The sequence below is a fragment of the Hylaeus volcanicus genome, chromosome 3 (assembly GCF_026283585.1).
Source record: "Hylaeus volcanicus isolate JK05 chromosome 3, UHH_iyHylVolc1.0_haploid, whole genome shotgun sequence".
Lineage (NCBI taxonomy): Eukaryota > Metazoa > Arthropoda > Insecta > Hymenoptera > Colletidae > Hylaeus > Hylaeus volcanicus.
In genome coordinates this window covers 6,000,663-6,017,859 of record NC_071978.1, presented here as the reverse complement: position 1 = coordinate 6,017,859, position 17,197 = coordinate 6,000,663, and the positions used below count along the sequence as shown (strand labels likewise).

At 38.2% G+C, this 17,197-nt stretch overlaps 1 protein-coding gene across 5 annotated transcripts in view; it reads left to right on the top strand.

Moving 5' to 3' along the window:
• LOC128873085 (neuronal acetylcholine receptor subunit alpha-7-like) overlaps positions 1 to 16,272 on the top strand; it is a 163,823-nt gene extending 147,551 nt beyond the window's left edge. For 2 of the 5 annotated variants that reach the window (XM_054116357.1, XM_054116361.1), the window contains 7 exons: positions 1,467 to 1,661; positions 3,063 to 3,149; positions 6,255 to 6,364; positions 7,299 to 7,440; positions 8,105 to 8,499; positions 9,877 to 13,080; positions 13,505 to 16,272. In XM_054116357.1, the coding sequence (XP_053972332.1) occupies positions 1,467 to 1,661; positions 3,063 to 3,149; positions 6,255 to 6,364; positions 7,299 to 7,440; positions 8,105 to 8,499; positions 9,877 to 10,044 (1,097 nt within the window). In that variant the 3' untranslated portion in view covers positions 10,045 to 13,080; positions 13,505 to 16,272. Of the gene's footprint in view, positions 1 to 1,466; positions 1,662 to 3,062; positions 3,150 to 6,254; positions 6,365 to 7,298; positions 7,441 to 8,104; positions 8,500 to 9,876; positions 13,087 to 13,504 lie in introns of all 5 variants that reach the window. The other 3 variants (XM_054116360.1, XM_054116359.1, XM_054116358.1) reach the window with 3 other exon arrangements.
• Positions 16,273 to 17,197: the final 925 nt, after the last annotated feature.

Here is a 17,197-nt window from a genome sequence, read left to right as displayed (position 1 = left end):
AAATGTTTGCGCTGAATCGACGGCTCCAATGCAAGCGAATTTACATCGTTACTTTTCTGCAAACTGCGGCTGTTCATTATTTTCCACAAATTGTCAACAGACTGGGAGACGTTTAGTTTGCTTTCGGTTAAATGGAAAGTAAATTCGACAATGATGATAAGCGATGGAGAAAGCAGCTCAGGGGCATCCTGATTGTTGTTCGGCAAATACATGTTGTTTATTCAGAAAAAAAAGCATGTCCTATGCTGTGTTATTTATTGGACCATCGTATACGAGCATCGTATGCACCAGGAATTAAAATTCCTTTAAATTTTGCAACGATTCCATTATTTCCTTTATGCTCTTCTAAAACTTAGAAACTGTTCTAAAACTTTTGAGTGGCGGTGTATAACTTTACATTCCATCCCCTTGATGAAATTTCTGTGCAAGGGATGACGCTTTGAATTATTATTCATTTTCATTTACAATTATAATTTCGTTCACGTCAAGATTGAGATAGGAAAGTAGAGAGAAACCAATATTCTTGGCGACTTATTAATAAACATATGTATAGCAGAGCCATCTCGTTGATAAATATTCTTTAGCAAATTGTCATTTTTCGTAAGAGAATTAAAATTTGTAAATAATACTGTTCAACAGGAATGTTCTACGATTCACATATTTATTAATGAATTATCAAGGTTATCGATTCCCCTGCAGTACCATTCTTATCCAGGGAGTAAAGAAAATTATAATTGAATACATATAATAAATCTTGTGAAGAGTTGTAGTAGTTTCGTATATATTTTTGCAACGATATTATTCCAGTCGATATTTTTATTTATTCTAACCCAAGGAATGCGAAGTAAGAAGTATGTTGGAACACGAGGCATAAATGATGCATGAAGTATATTTATTCCCAGGAATGTATGGGCGCGCCGTAGACGGTTTTAGGAAAATTGTAAACTAAAAATGTATCGCTCTGGGGACGCGTAGCTTTTATTTCCGGGGATGTGTACGCGCGGAGTGTTAGTATGTACCTTGGTATATAGAGAGCTTATGAAGCTCTTGGCAGAAATGTATCTTAAGAGACTTCAGCCGCAGGAAAATATGGTTGCAACTGAAGGAACACTTGAAAATAAAGTCGCCGACTCTCTTCCGGTATGTTGCTCGAGATAATTCAAGTGCATGGCGCACTCCGCATAAAATAGTTGAGTCATCGCTATCGGAGCTAATCTTTTATTTCTGTAAGCATTCCCTCCAAGCGAGTGAAATCGACGGCCTCGAACGGCCAGCGCTTCGTCCTCCTTCCGCTTTAGTTGTTTCATCGACTTCTTTGTTCCGTTCATTAAACTTACGTTGCATTTTTCGTTCGCAAGAAATTGAGAAATATAGAAATGTTCATCGCAAACATCTCCCCCTTCGAAATTTATTTTATTTTTTGCTTTAGGGGAGACTTTTTTTAATGAAATAATTAAATGTTGCAGGAGTGCCCGGAAAGAGGAACGAAATTTACTATAATTGCTGCCCAGAACCGTACATAGATATTACGTTCGTGGTCATCATTAGAAGGCGAACTCTTTACTATTTCTTCAACTTGATCGTGCCATGCGTCCTGATTGCTAGTATGGCCGTTCTGGGATTCACCTTGCCGCCAGACTCTGGCGAGAAGCTCTCTTTAGGTAAGTTTAGGTTATCGGGTGAAGCTGTTGGTAGCGAAATCGATACTGACATTGGCATAACATGCAGTACCGTAGAAAATTAAATGTATATTTATAAAGTGCTTCTATTGACATTGCGTGACAATACATTTGTAGTTGTTTCGTCAACAATATGGCCTACTGGCTGCGAGGAATATAGTTTTGAAAAACCCTTCGAATATCAAATATTTTACAATACAAGGTTTCAGATAAAAACAAACTGACTGAAAGTTGACAAAATTTTTATACCAACTCGAAAAACGATTAAGTTAAAAGAGTATCCAAATTAAGATTTAGAAACCCACAAATTTGATAAAAATGACAGCTAAAGTTTCACCCACAAAATACTCCTTTCGTGAATTACGTGTCAGTCGGACAAAAATTAAAAGGTGGTGCTTGTTCGTTAAAGAAAGACACCAAGGAGCGTGTTTGTTAGGAAATCCGGTCGATTACTTGGTTGGTATATTTTATCGAGTGCATGCACGCGATTCAACTATGTAGTTATGAGTTCTTCTTCGGATTCCAATGATTACTCGCTCCTGCCAAGTTCAGATCGCATGGTTGCATAATCCCAATTCCTTGCAGGCTTCGGAGGACGCTACAACATCTCACATGATTAGATTCAGTCAAGTTCTCGTAACGTATCGAATTCACGAGAGATTGTAATCGCGTCGATCTCGATCACGCGCATTCATGTATCAGTAAACATTATCGGAATTTAACGAACAGTTTTCCTCGATCCGAGAATCATCTGTTGGAATCCATAGACAGCTCCGGGTTAAGATACTCCACCAACAAAATTCACATCGAAAATAACTGTACAGAAATACTAAAATCAATGAACATTCAGAAATTATCTTGTACATTGATAAGCACTTTGACAGTCTTCACTTTTTCCCATATTTACAGAGATTTCCTACTTTGTCTAAATTTTAATTTATTATTACATTAATTAAGCTATCTTACAATTACCTTGATTACCACTTGCGTTGTAGAACAAAGGGTTAATAACGTTCCCGTAATTTTGAAATTAAAAAATTAGTATACAACGGGATTCGTACGCTTCAGCGCGCAACGTGATGAGAAATGCCTTCACTGTCATACTTTTAAAAAAATACAATAGAACAGGATTCTTTGAAGTCAGGACAGAAAGCTCGCGAATAATAATATTCTAATTTAATATAAAGAGTAACGAGCAAAAATCGAATAAAACATAAAATTCGCAATTGCTCGTGTTGATTAGAAAACTCATGGACACCTAGTATAATTATTTCGGAAGCTTGAGGGATACCAGCTGCGAACTCAACCAGCTTTTGTGAATTAATCTTGTCTGACTACCAGACAAGTGTATGCGATAATAATTTGGATCAACGTTTTTTGCAGGGGTAACCATTCTATTGTCCCTCACTGTGTTCCTGAATATGGTCGCCGAGACAATGCCAGCGACGTCGGATGCCGTGCCACTATTGGGTAAGTCTGTGAATTTTTAGCACCTTTCTTACAAACATTTCTTTCAACCAAATTGGTCCCAGAATGTGTTTTCAGTTCTGATTTTCCTAATATTTTTCTAAACCTGAGAAAGATGAGGTTTTATAACGCTCTGTGTCTTTTTACTAAATTATAAAGTCTTTGTCATTATCTCCTAATACGCTACACCCTCAACATTTTGGAACAAGTGCAGATGAAATTGTGTAAATTGAAAAGCTGATTTCTTATTCCTTTCTCAATTGTTACATTGTTTTATCTGCCATAGTGCCCTCGGATTCTTTTCAGACAGAAATAAAGTCAGACTCTTTTGAATGGTTGGGGCAAGAGAACAATGGCTGATTACGGAGATGAAGAGATATAGAATGGGGCCGTGATCCTTCGATTAATTCATAATTCAGAGACATCAAATATTACTACATGCTTCGTACAGCGTAAAATTCCCTAGCGGAAAATCCAAGATCGTTCGGAGGTTCCGCCATTCGGAAAATGGCTAAGAATTTGGTCGTCCGTTAATGTACAAGCTGCGGCAATTTTCTGCTCCACTTTACTGTGTCTTCTTGAAATTTAATCATTTACTGAAAGTTTTCACTTTATTTCGTTGCTGAGACGTTAGGAAGTGGAATAGTGTATATTTCATTTTTGGGAATGTCTATTATCCTTCAGTAGATCATGACAGATTAAGAAAAGGTGAAATATGACGTTTTCAAATTTTATCCTTATCACTTGTTCGGATAGCATTTCTCTCATGTCAGTTTCGTTGGTTACACTTGAGCGGGTACCTTAACAGAAACACTGCTGAAGCGAGGAAGGATCAAAACAACCCTTTACTGTAGTTTCATTCTTCGTTCGTGTCACTTCTCCGAATTTCTGCACACAAATACTGGTCAACATTTAATTTCTCGAAGAGTCAGCTACAAAATGAACCATTTTACTTTTGAGAAACATTTAAAATTGATGGCGATATAGCAAAGACAAGCAAGGTTAGAATGTTCTACGGATGGAACTGCTGGCCAAGTCTGCTCGATTTCACAATTTCGTTAGACTTTGGGGTAGAACCTCCGCGATGGAAATAAATAATGCAGCGAAACTTCTATTATCCCCCATCCTTTGTCAATTATCCGAACGCCGCGTCATATTGTTCGAAAAATGTATTTCCTCGAACACAGTTCTCTATTCATCTCTGTTACTGAATAAGTTATGTGGAGAACTTCGTCGATCAAAACCAAAAATCCAGCAACTAAATTCTTTGGTAGATCATATCTCTACTTGATAAATCTATAAAACGTCGTACAGTTTATATATGAAGAATAAACTTTACTTTCTTCACCTCCGCATAATTCTTAGTAAAAGCGATTAAAATTTATTAAATACGTATTCCACTATCCATCAATTTTTATTAACAATTTTGTACCGAGATGCAAAGGTATAGTCGATGCATATTCACTGGAAAAAGTCAGGCTCTATGATAAAATACCGTATGAAATAAATATGAATATCTAGTCTTAGAGTTACGACAGTGATAAAGCTCGAGAACTTCTGCCATATTTCATTATGTCGCTTGCAACTCGATATTCATTTTCACCAGGAAAATTTCGATATTTATTATCATTGAGAAGAGACGAACTGCTCCGTCCCACGCGATTTATTATTATGATACACCATGAGGAAAGACGGAAATCCTTTGGTACACTTATTCCACGAATTTCTTTACACGTTACGAACCTCCGTCGTGTACACGGATCTTGAAGCTGGATGTACTATAGTTGGGCGTGTACAAAGCCTGTTATCAGACTGCAAAATTTATGCATTTATGGCGTACGACAATATGGAAAAAATATATATATATATAATGTATGTGGGGAATATTAATATTATCATTACCGTTATTATTATATTCATATATCTTAGATACATGATACACCTTTTCGTTATGTTTAACATACATTTGTCAAAAGCTTTTTTACCCTAAATGCATAAAATCCACAGTATACTTATTATAACTTAAATATCAAAGATCCTTACCCTTCTTTAGTTCGATGCTTCGACTTACACTATTTTAATAAACCAAACGATTATCCTAATTTTTATTCTTACATAATGCCATTTATACATCAATCTATAATTATAAATTTGAATAATACTCTTCATGGCCCCCTCAGAACATCTGTGGCACTCCCTTTGTACATCACTTCCTCGTTTACCAAGAAAGGCAGCTAACTAGGGGATTATGTAGCTGACGATCACTGATACATACCGTTTATCCGTGACTCCCGATCTCCCATTGCAGTTAGGATTGTTCTCCGACAGTGGAGGTCGCTTGTCAGTGGTAACAGATCGTGCGGGTCAGACGTACGCTCGCATAACAAGCATTCGTTGACGTCTTGAATACGAATAGCCGAAGCAAAACGTTCTGAAATCGTTCAATCGATAATTCAAGTGGTCGCATTCGGGACGTGATTGGTGCCGCATACGAAATACTCCCTTGATATTGAAATATGATTTTTAAACGTATTGCCAAGCCATTATTATTCAGGTGGAGGCTGGGCGCGTTTGATTTTAATCGCCGAGTCTGTCCGAGTTAACCCAGACGGTATTTGTTTACATGGGGGGCGATACAGAAGAGCTCTTCATTGAAGGGAATGCAGTTTTCAGCAGCGTTTCTGATTTCATGGTTCGAGGTCGCGTAGAATGTTGAATATTTCCTAGTCAAACGAACGGAGCTTGAATCTTAAAGCAATATTATCAATTTATCGACGAACGATCTTGTTTTAAAAGATCTATATTACTGGTATTCTAATTTAATTATTTCTAGAAAAAAATGTTAAAGTTGCAATTGGTCCCATTCGTTTTTAGATTATTCACGACTCATTTAGCTTCAATTAATTATTATTAGGTCGGTGCATACGAAATGTCGTTTTTCCAGTGTTTCAATCATCCGGTTCAATAACATCCATTTTAGTCTGCTCCGTCATCAATTGATTGTAATCATATACCAACCTAATACATTAGCTTCAATCACACTCTGAGGGCAAAATAAGAGCAATTAGAAATGTTTTTCGTTTCTAAAGCTGTATAATATTTCTACAGGGACGTATTTCAACTGCATCATGTTCATGGTGGCCAGCAGTGTTGTCAGCACCATCCTTATTTTGAATTACCATCACCGAAACTCTGATACCCACGAAATGTCCGATTGGGTAAGTATTTATTCAATGAATTGATAACGAACAATATAAGAATACTTCATTGCAACGGCAACGTTGGTATTTGTAACTAACTATATTCCGTAGCCCTTCATTCCTCTTTGTACTCATTTTACGTATCCAGTGCAAGTATCTCCCTGCATTATTTTGACCAAAATCAGAGGCCTTACCTCGTCTCCTCCATCTGCACTCTCTGAAGCTACTTCGTGGATGAACTCATCGTATGTGTGGCTTCAATTAGCGTGAGACCATGTGCTTGAAAGTACCCCTCAGGTTTACTTTGGTCGTTAACTCGATTCACCCTTTTCCGAGACACTTGGTTATTCCTTGTACGGATTTTACTATCTATTATATTCCCCGGGCTACGAGATTCGCATAAACGCCACGCATCGTTAATTTTTCTGAGTAAAATAAACGTCAATCATGCTTGCGGCCATTAGGAATAAACTGAAATTATGACGTTCATCATTCCGATGTATATCCTTTTCCTTTTAATTTGATAATAGATAATAAGTTGAAACAACGTGAAATTTTAGAACTAATTCGTTTATTTTTAATATTTAGATATTCACATCCTCCAAGTTAGCCACGTATGTTTCGAAATTCATTATTCAAATAATTAATCACTTATCACTTTATCGATTCAGTCACTTTCATCGACGATAAATATCATTATTCTTACTCTGTATTATCTATCGAATAACAATTTTGAATGGAAAATTCAAAGAACCACCATCGTGAGCAAATATGTTATAATTTAAGTATATGCTGCATAATTGTAAACATGAATTATATAGCCTCATATAGTCCTATATTTATTAAGTTCAATACAACATGAATTTCTACATACACTTAAATAATCATTACTGAATATTGAAATATTTCTGAATATTTTACATGTGAATTAAAATTTGACTCTGCTTTACAGGTGAGAGTGATATTTCTTGACTGGCTGCCTTATGTACTTTGTATGTCACGACCGACTGATAAAGAAGAAAAGGAGACGCAAAAGTCTCAGAAACCGTCTCCAGTCACCGGTAATATAGTGACACGAAAAAGCATCGACACAAGTACTGACGACAATTACTACTATCTAAATAAATGTTCCACCACTATTTCACACAAACAAATAATCTCAGTCGACACCATACACCACCCGGAACGTGCACAGTACACTTTCCATCACTGTACCTGACTTATTTCGAGTCACGTGTATCCATATGAATCTCATTTTTGGAGGCACACTTAACCAGCATACAAAATGTAGAAGTAATTAATTATTTAGAAGTTTAAATGTTGGCAGCAATATTTAATAGCTATCCATCCTTGTTCCAATTTCTTCTTCGTACGAATCCATCCTGTACTTGTATTTGTAGAGACGTACAAATAGTAATATATTTGCGTTTTGATCTCTGACTTAGGTGTTTAATACACAAAAATATGAGAAGAAGAGAATAATGTCATGATTATAAAAAAGTTATTCTATTAATGTTCAAATTACAAGTCGAAACGTATTTCTATCTACCCGTGATACAAATTTAAATGACCAACCTAGATTTTAGTAAAAATTGTAACTTTTATCCTAAACGTCTGAATCACTTGCAAGAATTCCAAAGTAAATGCTAGCATTCCTCCAAGCCTTAAATATTCCAAATATTTGGTGTTAAAGTAAATGTAACAAAGGCTTAATTTGAAAATGTTTTACTAACCCATCGATTTGTTTCGTGTAAACAGGTACTAGCAAGACATACGGCGACCTGGAGCTTCATCAGAGAAGCAGCAAGTCCCTCATAGCGAACGTCCTGGACCTCGAGGACAACGCCTTGGCGTCCCACAATAACCTCCTGAACAATGTGTACAGTACACCTGGCCCCCACCACCACACGATAGGCCATGGGCACAGCCACATACATGCGACACCTCATCATCATCACAGCCACGTTGCGACGCCGCATCATCAACACGCAACGCCATTGGCGCACACCTCTTATCCGGCGCACCAGATCGGTCACACGCCGCATCATCATCAACATCCACCGGAAACGCCTGGTCCACAGGTCGAAACGATACTTCAGAACGCGTGTTTTTGTGCCAGATACGAGCTCATCCTGATCCTGAAAGAGATCAAGGTACATTTCCACTTGCCCTAACGCTCAGAAGTCTCGGGACAAAAGTTCTCGAGTTATTTTACTTAAATAGAGTTCGTTATTTAAAAGAAAAATAACACTCGTACCGCACAAAATTAGAATTTTATTACTTACACGGGTTTAAAATTAATATAACAAATATATTATTTTTTTTTTAATTATGGCGGGATTTAGATACTCATAATAGATATTCAAGAATTAGTGTCACTTTTTATTATATATATTAAAATATGATAGCACATCTAAAAGTGAATATACACGTTTATTTAGTTGGCTGAATTACTTGAAGCTAATCTGTCAGTGAACAGAATCTCATTTGCCTCAGCTCGCTGAAATCCATCAAATTGGTTTCTAGCAGGTGCATGTGTGTATGCATGTCAAAACTTCCATTTAAACGTCACGTATATAGCCGTGGAACAAACATAAGTCAAGTTTGCTGACGATCGTGAAATCAATCCCTGCTGTACGACTGTTTGTGTTGGATTAATAAGCTCGGACCATTTCTCGAGTCAGAACTGATACAGCGAAGTCAAACACTCGAAACCTATCGGCGCTCATAATTATGAGTCCGAATATTCAACGGAAATTGAACGTTCGGGTAAAGTCGGACACAATTACAATCGTTGCGAAACAATTACATGGTCTAAGAACCCTCGATTCCTTCGATATCCCTAGGGCACGGAAATAGTAATTTAGGAATTTGAAATATTTTTATATTGTATAATAGCAGACGAAGTTTAGGAGTTTATGGTATGAAATATAATAGTATTTATGTCTAATACCTGATACAACATGCAATTCGTTAAAAATCTTTAGGAAAATACATAGGACCTTCTGAGAAACAATTATCAGATTGTTTTGACTTTGGTGATGTTCTATGGACGATAATTTCTTTTATCTAGTAGCGGTTCATGTTAATAAATTCGCATTTCTTTAAACAAATTTACTAATTAAACTAATTAAATAATGTATCCAAACGATTGTTGTGCCCTCTTCAATACTAGCCGTTTGCACTCGAATGTCCCTATGAGGGGATATCGTAAATCTAACAAATTTTGTTACGGACACCACTGCAAATATAAATCCTTTACGTTTGCAATGAACTCAACGCTTCAATAAAGCTATAAGAATTTATAATCACCTTTAATAATATAAAAAAAGACACGATTTCAACTATTTTATGTAATCCGAATCCCGTTGGAACATTTCGCAACGAGATGGCGCAGAGCCCGAAGAGTTAGATTCAAGGAAGCCCTGGTAGTCGAAGCTCCTTTCAATCTCTCGCATTCTAAAGACTGTATCTATTCAATTTTCTTTTTTTAGCAATACATCTGAAAACGCGTATTCTCTTTTCTCCAGATAATAACGGATCAGCTGAAGGCGGACGAGTTGGACACGAAGGTGACGAACGACTGGAAGTTCGCGGCGATGGTGATCGACAGAATGTGCCTAATCATTTTTACTCTGTTCACCATCATCGCTACCATCACCGTCCTACTGACGGCGCCGCACATCATCGTCACGTGATTCAAAAAACTCAGGCAGCCGCCGGAGGGTCGGAGGTCGACGAGGATCGTGCACTGGCGCGGCGTTACGGTGCGGATGACGACGAACACGACGACGACCTCGCACGCGACGGACGTCACGGATGCGTCGGAAACGGCGGGCCATCGCGAACGACGCCCAAAACGACGCATCCACTTATGGACGTTCGCCACGGGGTCACGCTTCAAGCTCGTGCGTTGTCACGTTTCGGGAGATCTGCGCCGCGATAGGATGAAAACAATGCGAAGATTATGCTCTTCGTTCTTTACGATACTTAAGAAATATCTCATCATGTAGTTCATTCCACGAGGACGCCTTAGCGAGACACGTTGATAATGCGCCTACATGGGGGGCGTGGAAAGGATACACACACACGTACACTCACATGAAACACCGATACGCGTGGCACGCGGATGATCAGGGTTGGGGATCTTTGCGACTCTTTCGTTCGCTCGAGTTTGGTTTGATTTTGTACTTTTGCTAATGGCTGTCGATGAAATGTCTAGGTGTTGATTAACTGATAATCCAAGGCGTGGATCAGGGAACTGGTTGGTATTTATTATAGATTTACTCCACTGTACAATTCGACAATGACTTCGTATTTATTCCTGAACTGTTTCCAACTTGTCCTGAGTAATTCGAAAGAGAACACTCAAGAAACAATTACATGTATATCTCGCAGTCAAAAGGAATATGTTATGCATGACCAGATACACTTCTATCGAGAGCAATAAAATTAAATTGACTTTGCCTCAAAAATTCATAATATCAGTCTATTATTTCAAATGCACAAAGGTCTATTGGTAAAACAAAATGAGAAATATCCTTTCACAGACTTCTTCCATAATTTCACACATGTATGTTCACCAGACTTATTTTATTCATCTCGCAATGTGCTATATCAGTTTGTTCCTGTTGATCATTCAATTTATTCTGTATTTTTGTACGAATCGTTCCTTCCGCCCAGTTTTCAACCAATAGGATTAATCACGCCACTGATTTTTTTCCACTGACAAAGAATCATTCAATCGCGTAGTGGAAATCAATGTATTTAAAAAAAAAAGAAAATTCCGCCTCCTGAACTCGCGAAAAAAATAATTCCGTTGAAACCCGAAAACCGTTTATCTTTCTAGTTTGTTTCTGCAATAGCTTGCAATCGAGATGCAAATAGAACCGCGTGTACAGGTGCGTCATATACACAAACACACACGCACATACACACACGTACATACGCGCCCAAGCGCAAACTGAACACGAAAACACAGAGCACTGAGGACCGTCGAAGCGTTTGAATTTGTTAAAGGATAAATCGAGTTTTCGGGACGCGGTCCACGGTCGCGAAACGATTTTCCGTTTTGGCCCTGGTGTCCGTCCCAAAAACGAGAGAGCATCTCATAGGAAGGAGAGAGAGGGAGAGATACAAACGAGAGAGCGAATAGCTGAAGAAGGGTACACTGCTCCTTTTATTGTGCTTAAAGAGATAAAAAAAAAAAAACGAGACGAAACCGAAGCAAAACACGATTAAGAGCAAAGCGCACACACATTAAATAATTCCGAAAACCTGAAAATGCAAAAAAAAAAGAAGAAGAAGAAGAAATGAAAAATAAAAACGAGACGAGAGAGAGAGAGACGAGAGAGAGAGAGAGAGAGTGAGAGACAAAAAAAGAGATAAGTAAAATAATACTAAACACAATGAACTGCCAAGATGATTCAAGACAATGCCAGTGAATTTTATTATCCGTATCACTAGTAAGTAAATCGACGACAACTTAAATAAACGGGGGATTTATACTACGATTATAAGGTGGCGTGCGACAGCGCGGCGTTAAACAAAAAAAAAAAAGCAACTACTGTTCTCTGTTAGCTTAAGAGGATATCAACGATATCCGCGGGGCGTTATAGCGAGCCGAATGGTGTAATAAAATTGACGCGGGGAGAACGCATGTTCACGTATACGTACGAAAAGAATAGGATAGCGACGGTGACGATTGATTTAGCGCAGCATCTTTCTTCATTTCTTTCCACGCGTTTCTTTCCCTTCTATCAGCGGACATCGTTTGTCGTTGTCCCTCTGTACACGCTTGTACGAGCCCACATCACGGTACATAAACACACACTCTCTCTTACCGACATACCCACACACAAGGTACAACACAGTTACACGATTCACTCGCAACACTTTTCCGAGATCTAACGTTTCAAGTGAGGCTTCCGAATCTTCCAAGTGAAACTCTCAGCCGAAGAAAAGGGCGCCGTGTCCTTTGTTTATTTTCGAAGGGATCCGAGACTGGCGATTCGAACGAACTCGAGCCTGGTAGTGTATATTTACTTTTTTAAGTCGTGTCGCCTTCGAACGACGCGAGTCTCGACGATCTCTGGATCGATGAAACCCCGGTTAGGAGCTCGTTCGAGGCGCGACTTGCACTTTTTCATCCACGAACGAGCCCCGCAATTTGGGTCGGCACTCGATACGAACTTTCCGCGATTTCGAGCGACCGCCGAAGCTTGGTTCTCGAGTAATCTCTTGCTCTCCGACCGCACGCCACTCGCTCTAAATGGCCAATAACCGTTTGCAATTTGCCTGCAAAAGTGCCCAAGTCGGATTATCCGTCAACGGAACGCGCGGGTGGATCCGATCGATTTTGTCGTACGTCGATGCAAAGTGAACCCCTTTTCTTAGAATGTAAAACGGATTATGCGATAGCGAACACAAACCGGAAGCGTACAGTCTTCAACGAGTTTCGAAATTAAACGAATGGAATGTTCCCCGTTGCGAACAACGACGGGAACTTGTGACCTTTAAATTCGTATTTTTCAGAAACCGCTATTACGAAATGTTGTCCTCTTTGCGTTGAGCTGAGACTGGCGGAGCAGAGATGGGCAACTGGATGGCCCACGAGCCAGAACCCATGGGGTGTTGGCAATCGACGGACACGCGAAGAGAACGACGTCACGGTGGAAGTAACGGGCGGGAAGTGACCGCAGGAAAAGGAAGTCACGTGGGACGGACAGCAGTGCGTAAGTGTACGTTACGTAGTGGTGGGGGTGCTCAATTTAGGTGGACAAATTTTTTTGAGTATGATAAGAATTCTTATCGTTGCTTAAGCAACTGAGCGGGCCCCTTGATTTACGTTTTTATACATTAATTCTATTTGAACTATAAAAATAAAATTTTGGTGTCTATAACTGACATCTGGCGATTCATGTTTGTTTCTTTAAACATCGTATTTGTTAGTTTTGCTGTATATTATACAATCAGTTCCATAAGTATTCGTATCCTCCACGTCTGTTGAGAAAAGTTGTCTAGCTAAAATTATAGGTTCGTATTTCGATGGTGAATTTTTGCTGAGAATAGTGAATGTAGTATAATACCACTGCAAGAATACTTACCTTCCTTTTGATAATTACAGGTAGTCAGATTTGTTGTTTTCTGTCCATCCAGATCGAGCATTTCGACCACTGTGTCGTAGACGTTGGTACACCCCACTCCTGCGGTTACTCCTGCGCCAAGTTTCACTGTGACGTCAAGTGGTCTGTAGCTATTTCGTCGATGCACGTGAGCTGAAACGAGATCGTGCTCGTGACATGTTCGGTTGCCCATCCCTGCGCCAGGGGACATGAACGACGTTCTCTCGGAAAGTGATCACGACGTTTCGCCATCACTGCGGCTGACATAGAAATTCGAAGAACCGTAACTCGAACGGTTATTATTATCAGTGCATCCTCAGACTGCCGATGAAGACAAACACTGCAATGATGTAACTAATGAAACCGTCGATGATTTCATTATTTACACACGAAAGTTTGGGTTAGCGTATAAGTGATAAATAAATTTCCTAATTTTCTTGCCGTCATGCAGCTGAAATTTACGCAAAGATGAAGGTTGTACGAAGTTTACTAAAAAGGACACACTTTTGATAACTGTCGCCCTACCTTTCTCAATTATTATATCCAACAGCTTCAATCCTAATTTTTATATACATTGTCCATCGTACAATGATGTGTTGTAACAACTCTGGAGATCTTTTTTTAATAACTCTGTAGTAATAAAGCTACTTATTATACGTCGATGAAGCCTTGAGAAGCTATAACTATTAAAAGTCATCAGTAAGTATGTAGAAAGCCATCGAATGCTCGTTCCAAAAAATTCAACGATGAGTTATTAAATGTAACGTTGTCGACCTTGGAATCGATCTTCCTCAGTGACGATCGTGTGCTTTAATTGCGATAGAATAAGTAGGAGCGAATAACAATTTCCAAGAAAATGTCAAAATATTCTTTTAATAGAATTCATTAAAAACATTTAGTTTATTATTAAGAATATGAGTAAGAAGATTAGAAAATATGTAGAATATGTACAGAAACTAAATGCTATAGTGTTTACATAGAAAAATTAACTTTGGATGCTGCTATTATCAATAATTCGAAAAAAAGTATATCCCATAGTAATAAAAGAGGTAAAATACATATATAAATTTTAAAGCTGATCACGATGAAAATATCTTCTTTTACTGAGAAAGACCTACAGCGGAATCGAAAACGTTACATTAAATAAATACTCACTGGCTACTCGCATAAATTAATTCACCAGTAAGTAGTCATATTACGGAAGAATTTATCTGCTACCCAGTATAATTAATCTTAGAATAAATCTCCATGGAAGAGCATATATGGCCACCTCGTCATTTCCGAAAATTCTCCATTTTGTTCACATAATCAACCACTAATGGTCAAATAAGTCGTCCAACCTTCTTTCGCAAAATGTAAACAATCTACCCAAACCTTTGATCGGTCCTGTCCGTTGCGCATCGACTATTCGTTTAAAAATTAAGTTTCGGTAACATGAATTGAACAATTGTTGCGCTATACTGTATCACGCAACGACGGTGAATGCGATACGATGGGAATTTCGCTATGCTTGAAGTGTTTCCACGAAGTCGGTTAGATTTAAACGCACTATGTGGATCGTGTCGAATTTCTGTCGGCTAGGAGTTTAGAAGCAGAACAAAAAAAACACACTTTAGTCAATATCGCGAGTGCTCAGTATTTAATATGATATCCCATTTACTATTTAGACTCGTGGCACGACAGAACACGCGTACACACCTGGACGAATAAAATTGGCGAGGGATTGGGGTTACCTTTGCGAGCTGTGAATGTTTCGAGTTTCTAAGATTAGATTCAAAGCTGTACTTCGTTAATTTCAATAATCGCGTAATTCGCCAGGCTCCGTCTGGTCTTTGGTTGAGTTTTTATTGGAACAACTCTGTACGGAGGTTTCGAACAAGGTATCGGCGCTTGTTTCAGTCGAGAGTAGCGAAGAATAATTTCGATCACTTTTTACGCTGTCGATTTAATTTTAAAACTGTAGATTGTTAACGAAGGAAAGGAGAAAATTGAGAATACCGAGTCTCACGAGTACTAACCAAACGTTGTTCTTATACTTAATTAAAAACACTACGCTTGATGTTCCATGTTCTTGAAGAAACTTTTTCTTCATCAAACTGGTTTTCCTAAGACTAACTTTTTTCGCGAGGTGGTAGCTTTCGCACATGCCCGAAGAGTATCGAATGAAATTTCGCATAAAACATATACTGTAAAAGATCTGGTGCCTGTGAATATCGTACGAGAGCTCGCTAACTTAATTGATTATTTGTGCAGTGATTTTTCTAAGCCATGAATGATATCGAGTGTCGAATAATCCGTCAACTTTTGTAAGTAATTTAAATTGTGAACCGGGTACAGAATATTTCTTTTGCGCGTTTGTGAAATCGTTAGGGAAATAACTCTATTCGTGAAACTGTTTTAGCTGTAATTTCTGATACAGTGTTGTTCTGATAGCTCTCCATTTTTTGATGCTCAACCAAATTAGCGATTAAAACTGTTTAATTCCGTATAGCCGTGTATACATCTAAGCTCTTACCGTTTCGAGTAGACGTTGAAATCAAAAACCTCCAAAGCATTACGCATTCGAAACGAAACATTTCGACGTCAACGGAGAAAGGCTTAAAGAAGTCCTCGATGAAAAATAATTTCGTCCTTCGACGAAGAGTGAAAACGGAAAACGAAGGCCCGAAAAAAAAAAGTAACGGAATCGGAGAAACGGGGGAAAAAGTCATCGCGAATTCAAAATAAACAAAAAAAAAAGGAAAAGGAGAATATCGAGATCTCGTTAACGGATAGTCTCGCAGGCGGGTTTTTTTTTGAGAATATATTAAGCAAAAGTTAAAAAAAAATAAATATATAATAATATAGCACGTTCTGGCCATTGGCATTGACGCGACAACCAATCATGTTATCTTTTAAATATTATTATAATGGTTAAACAAATAATAATTAATGAAAAAAACGTTGTTAATGATGTTATAGGAACGATTAAAAGAAACGTAGAAATTATAAACTATAAACGGTAATCAATAAACGCTCGATTGGTGGCATAACCATTCTCGATACCTTTAAAAAGGTGATCAGCTAAACTAATTAAACTATTGAATTGAATTTAAATGCTCCTACATAATGGTTCGTGCCGGAAGGTTTCGGTAGTATGCAGTACTACGTAGGGAAAAGACAAAAAGAAAAATGTAAAAAAAAAAGAGAAATAAAAGATAACACACTTATCTCAAGCGAGTGTCATTAGGAAGACAGATTTTTAAAAGACAGCGGCAAAACGTAAACGTATAAAATGACGAAAGTTCGATATGCAATACTGTCGATCAGATTTAATAATCAAATAAAAAAAATATATATAAATAAATAAATGAGAAGAAGCTAGGCGTTCGTAAAACGCATCGTTTCGATGACTTCGTTTCGCAGTAGGATCCTTCGAAGAGCATGCCTGTCATCGCGAAGATTACTATTCAATATTCGCGGTGGCCTTATTGCGAAACGATGAATCTATCCGTGGTCATTTCTTCTTTTCTTTTCCGCGACCACGTTTGCTGTAGTTCAAGTTGGTGGAAAGAGTCGCCTGGCGACCATAAATTGTTGAAACGCGGCCCGCTTGAGCCCGTCGGTGATCGGTTTGATTATTTATTATCACGATACCCACGATAAACTAAACAATCCTAACGTAATTTATATCAATTAAGAAACTCGAATCTTGTCGAAGAAATTCTGCAGACATAAATGGCCCCTA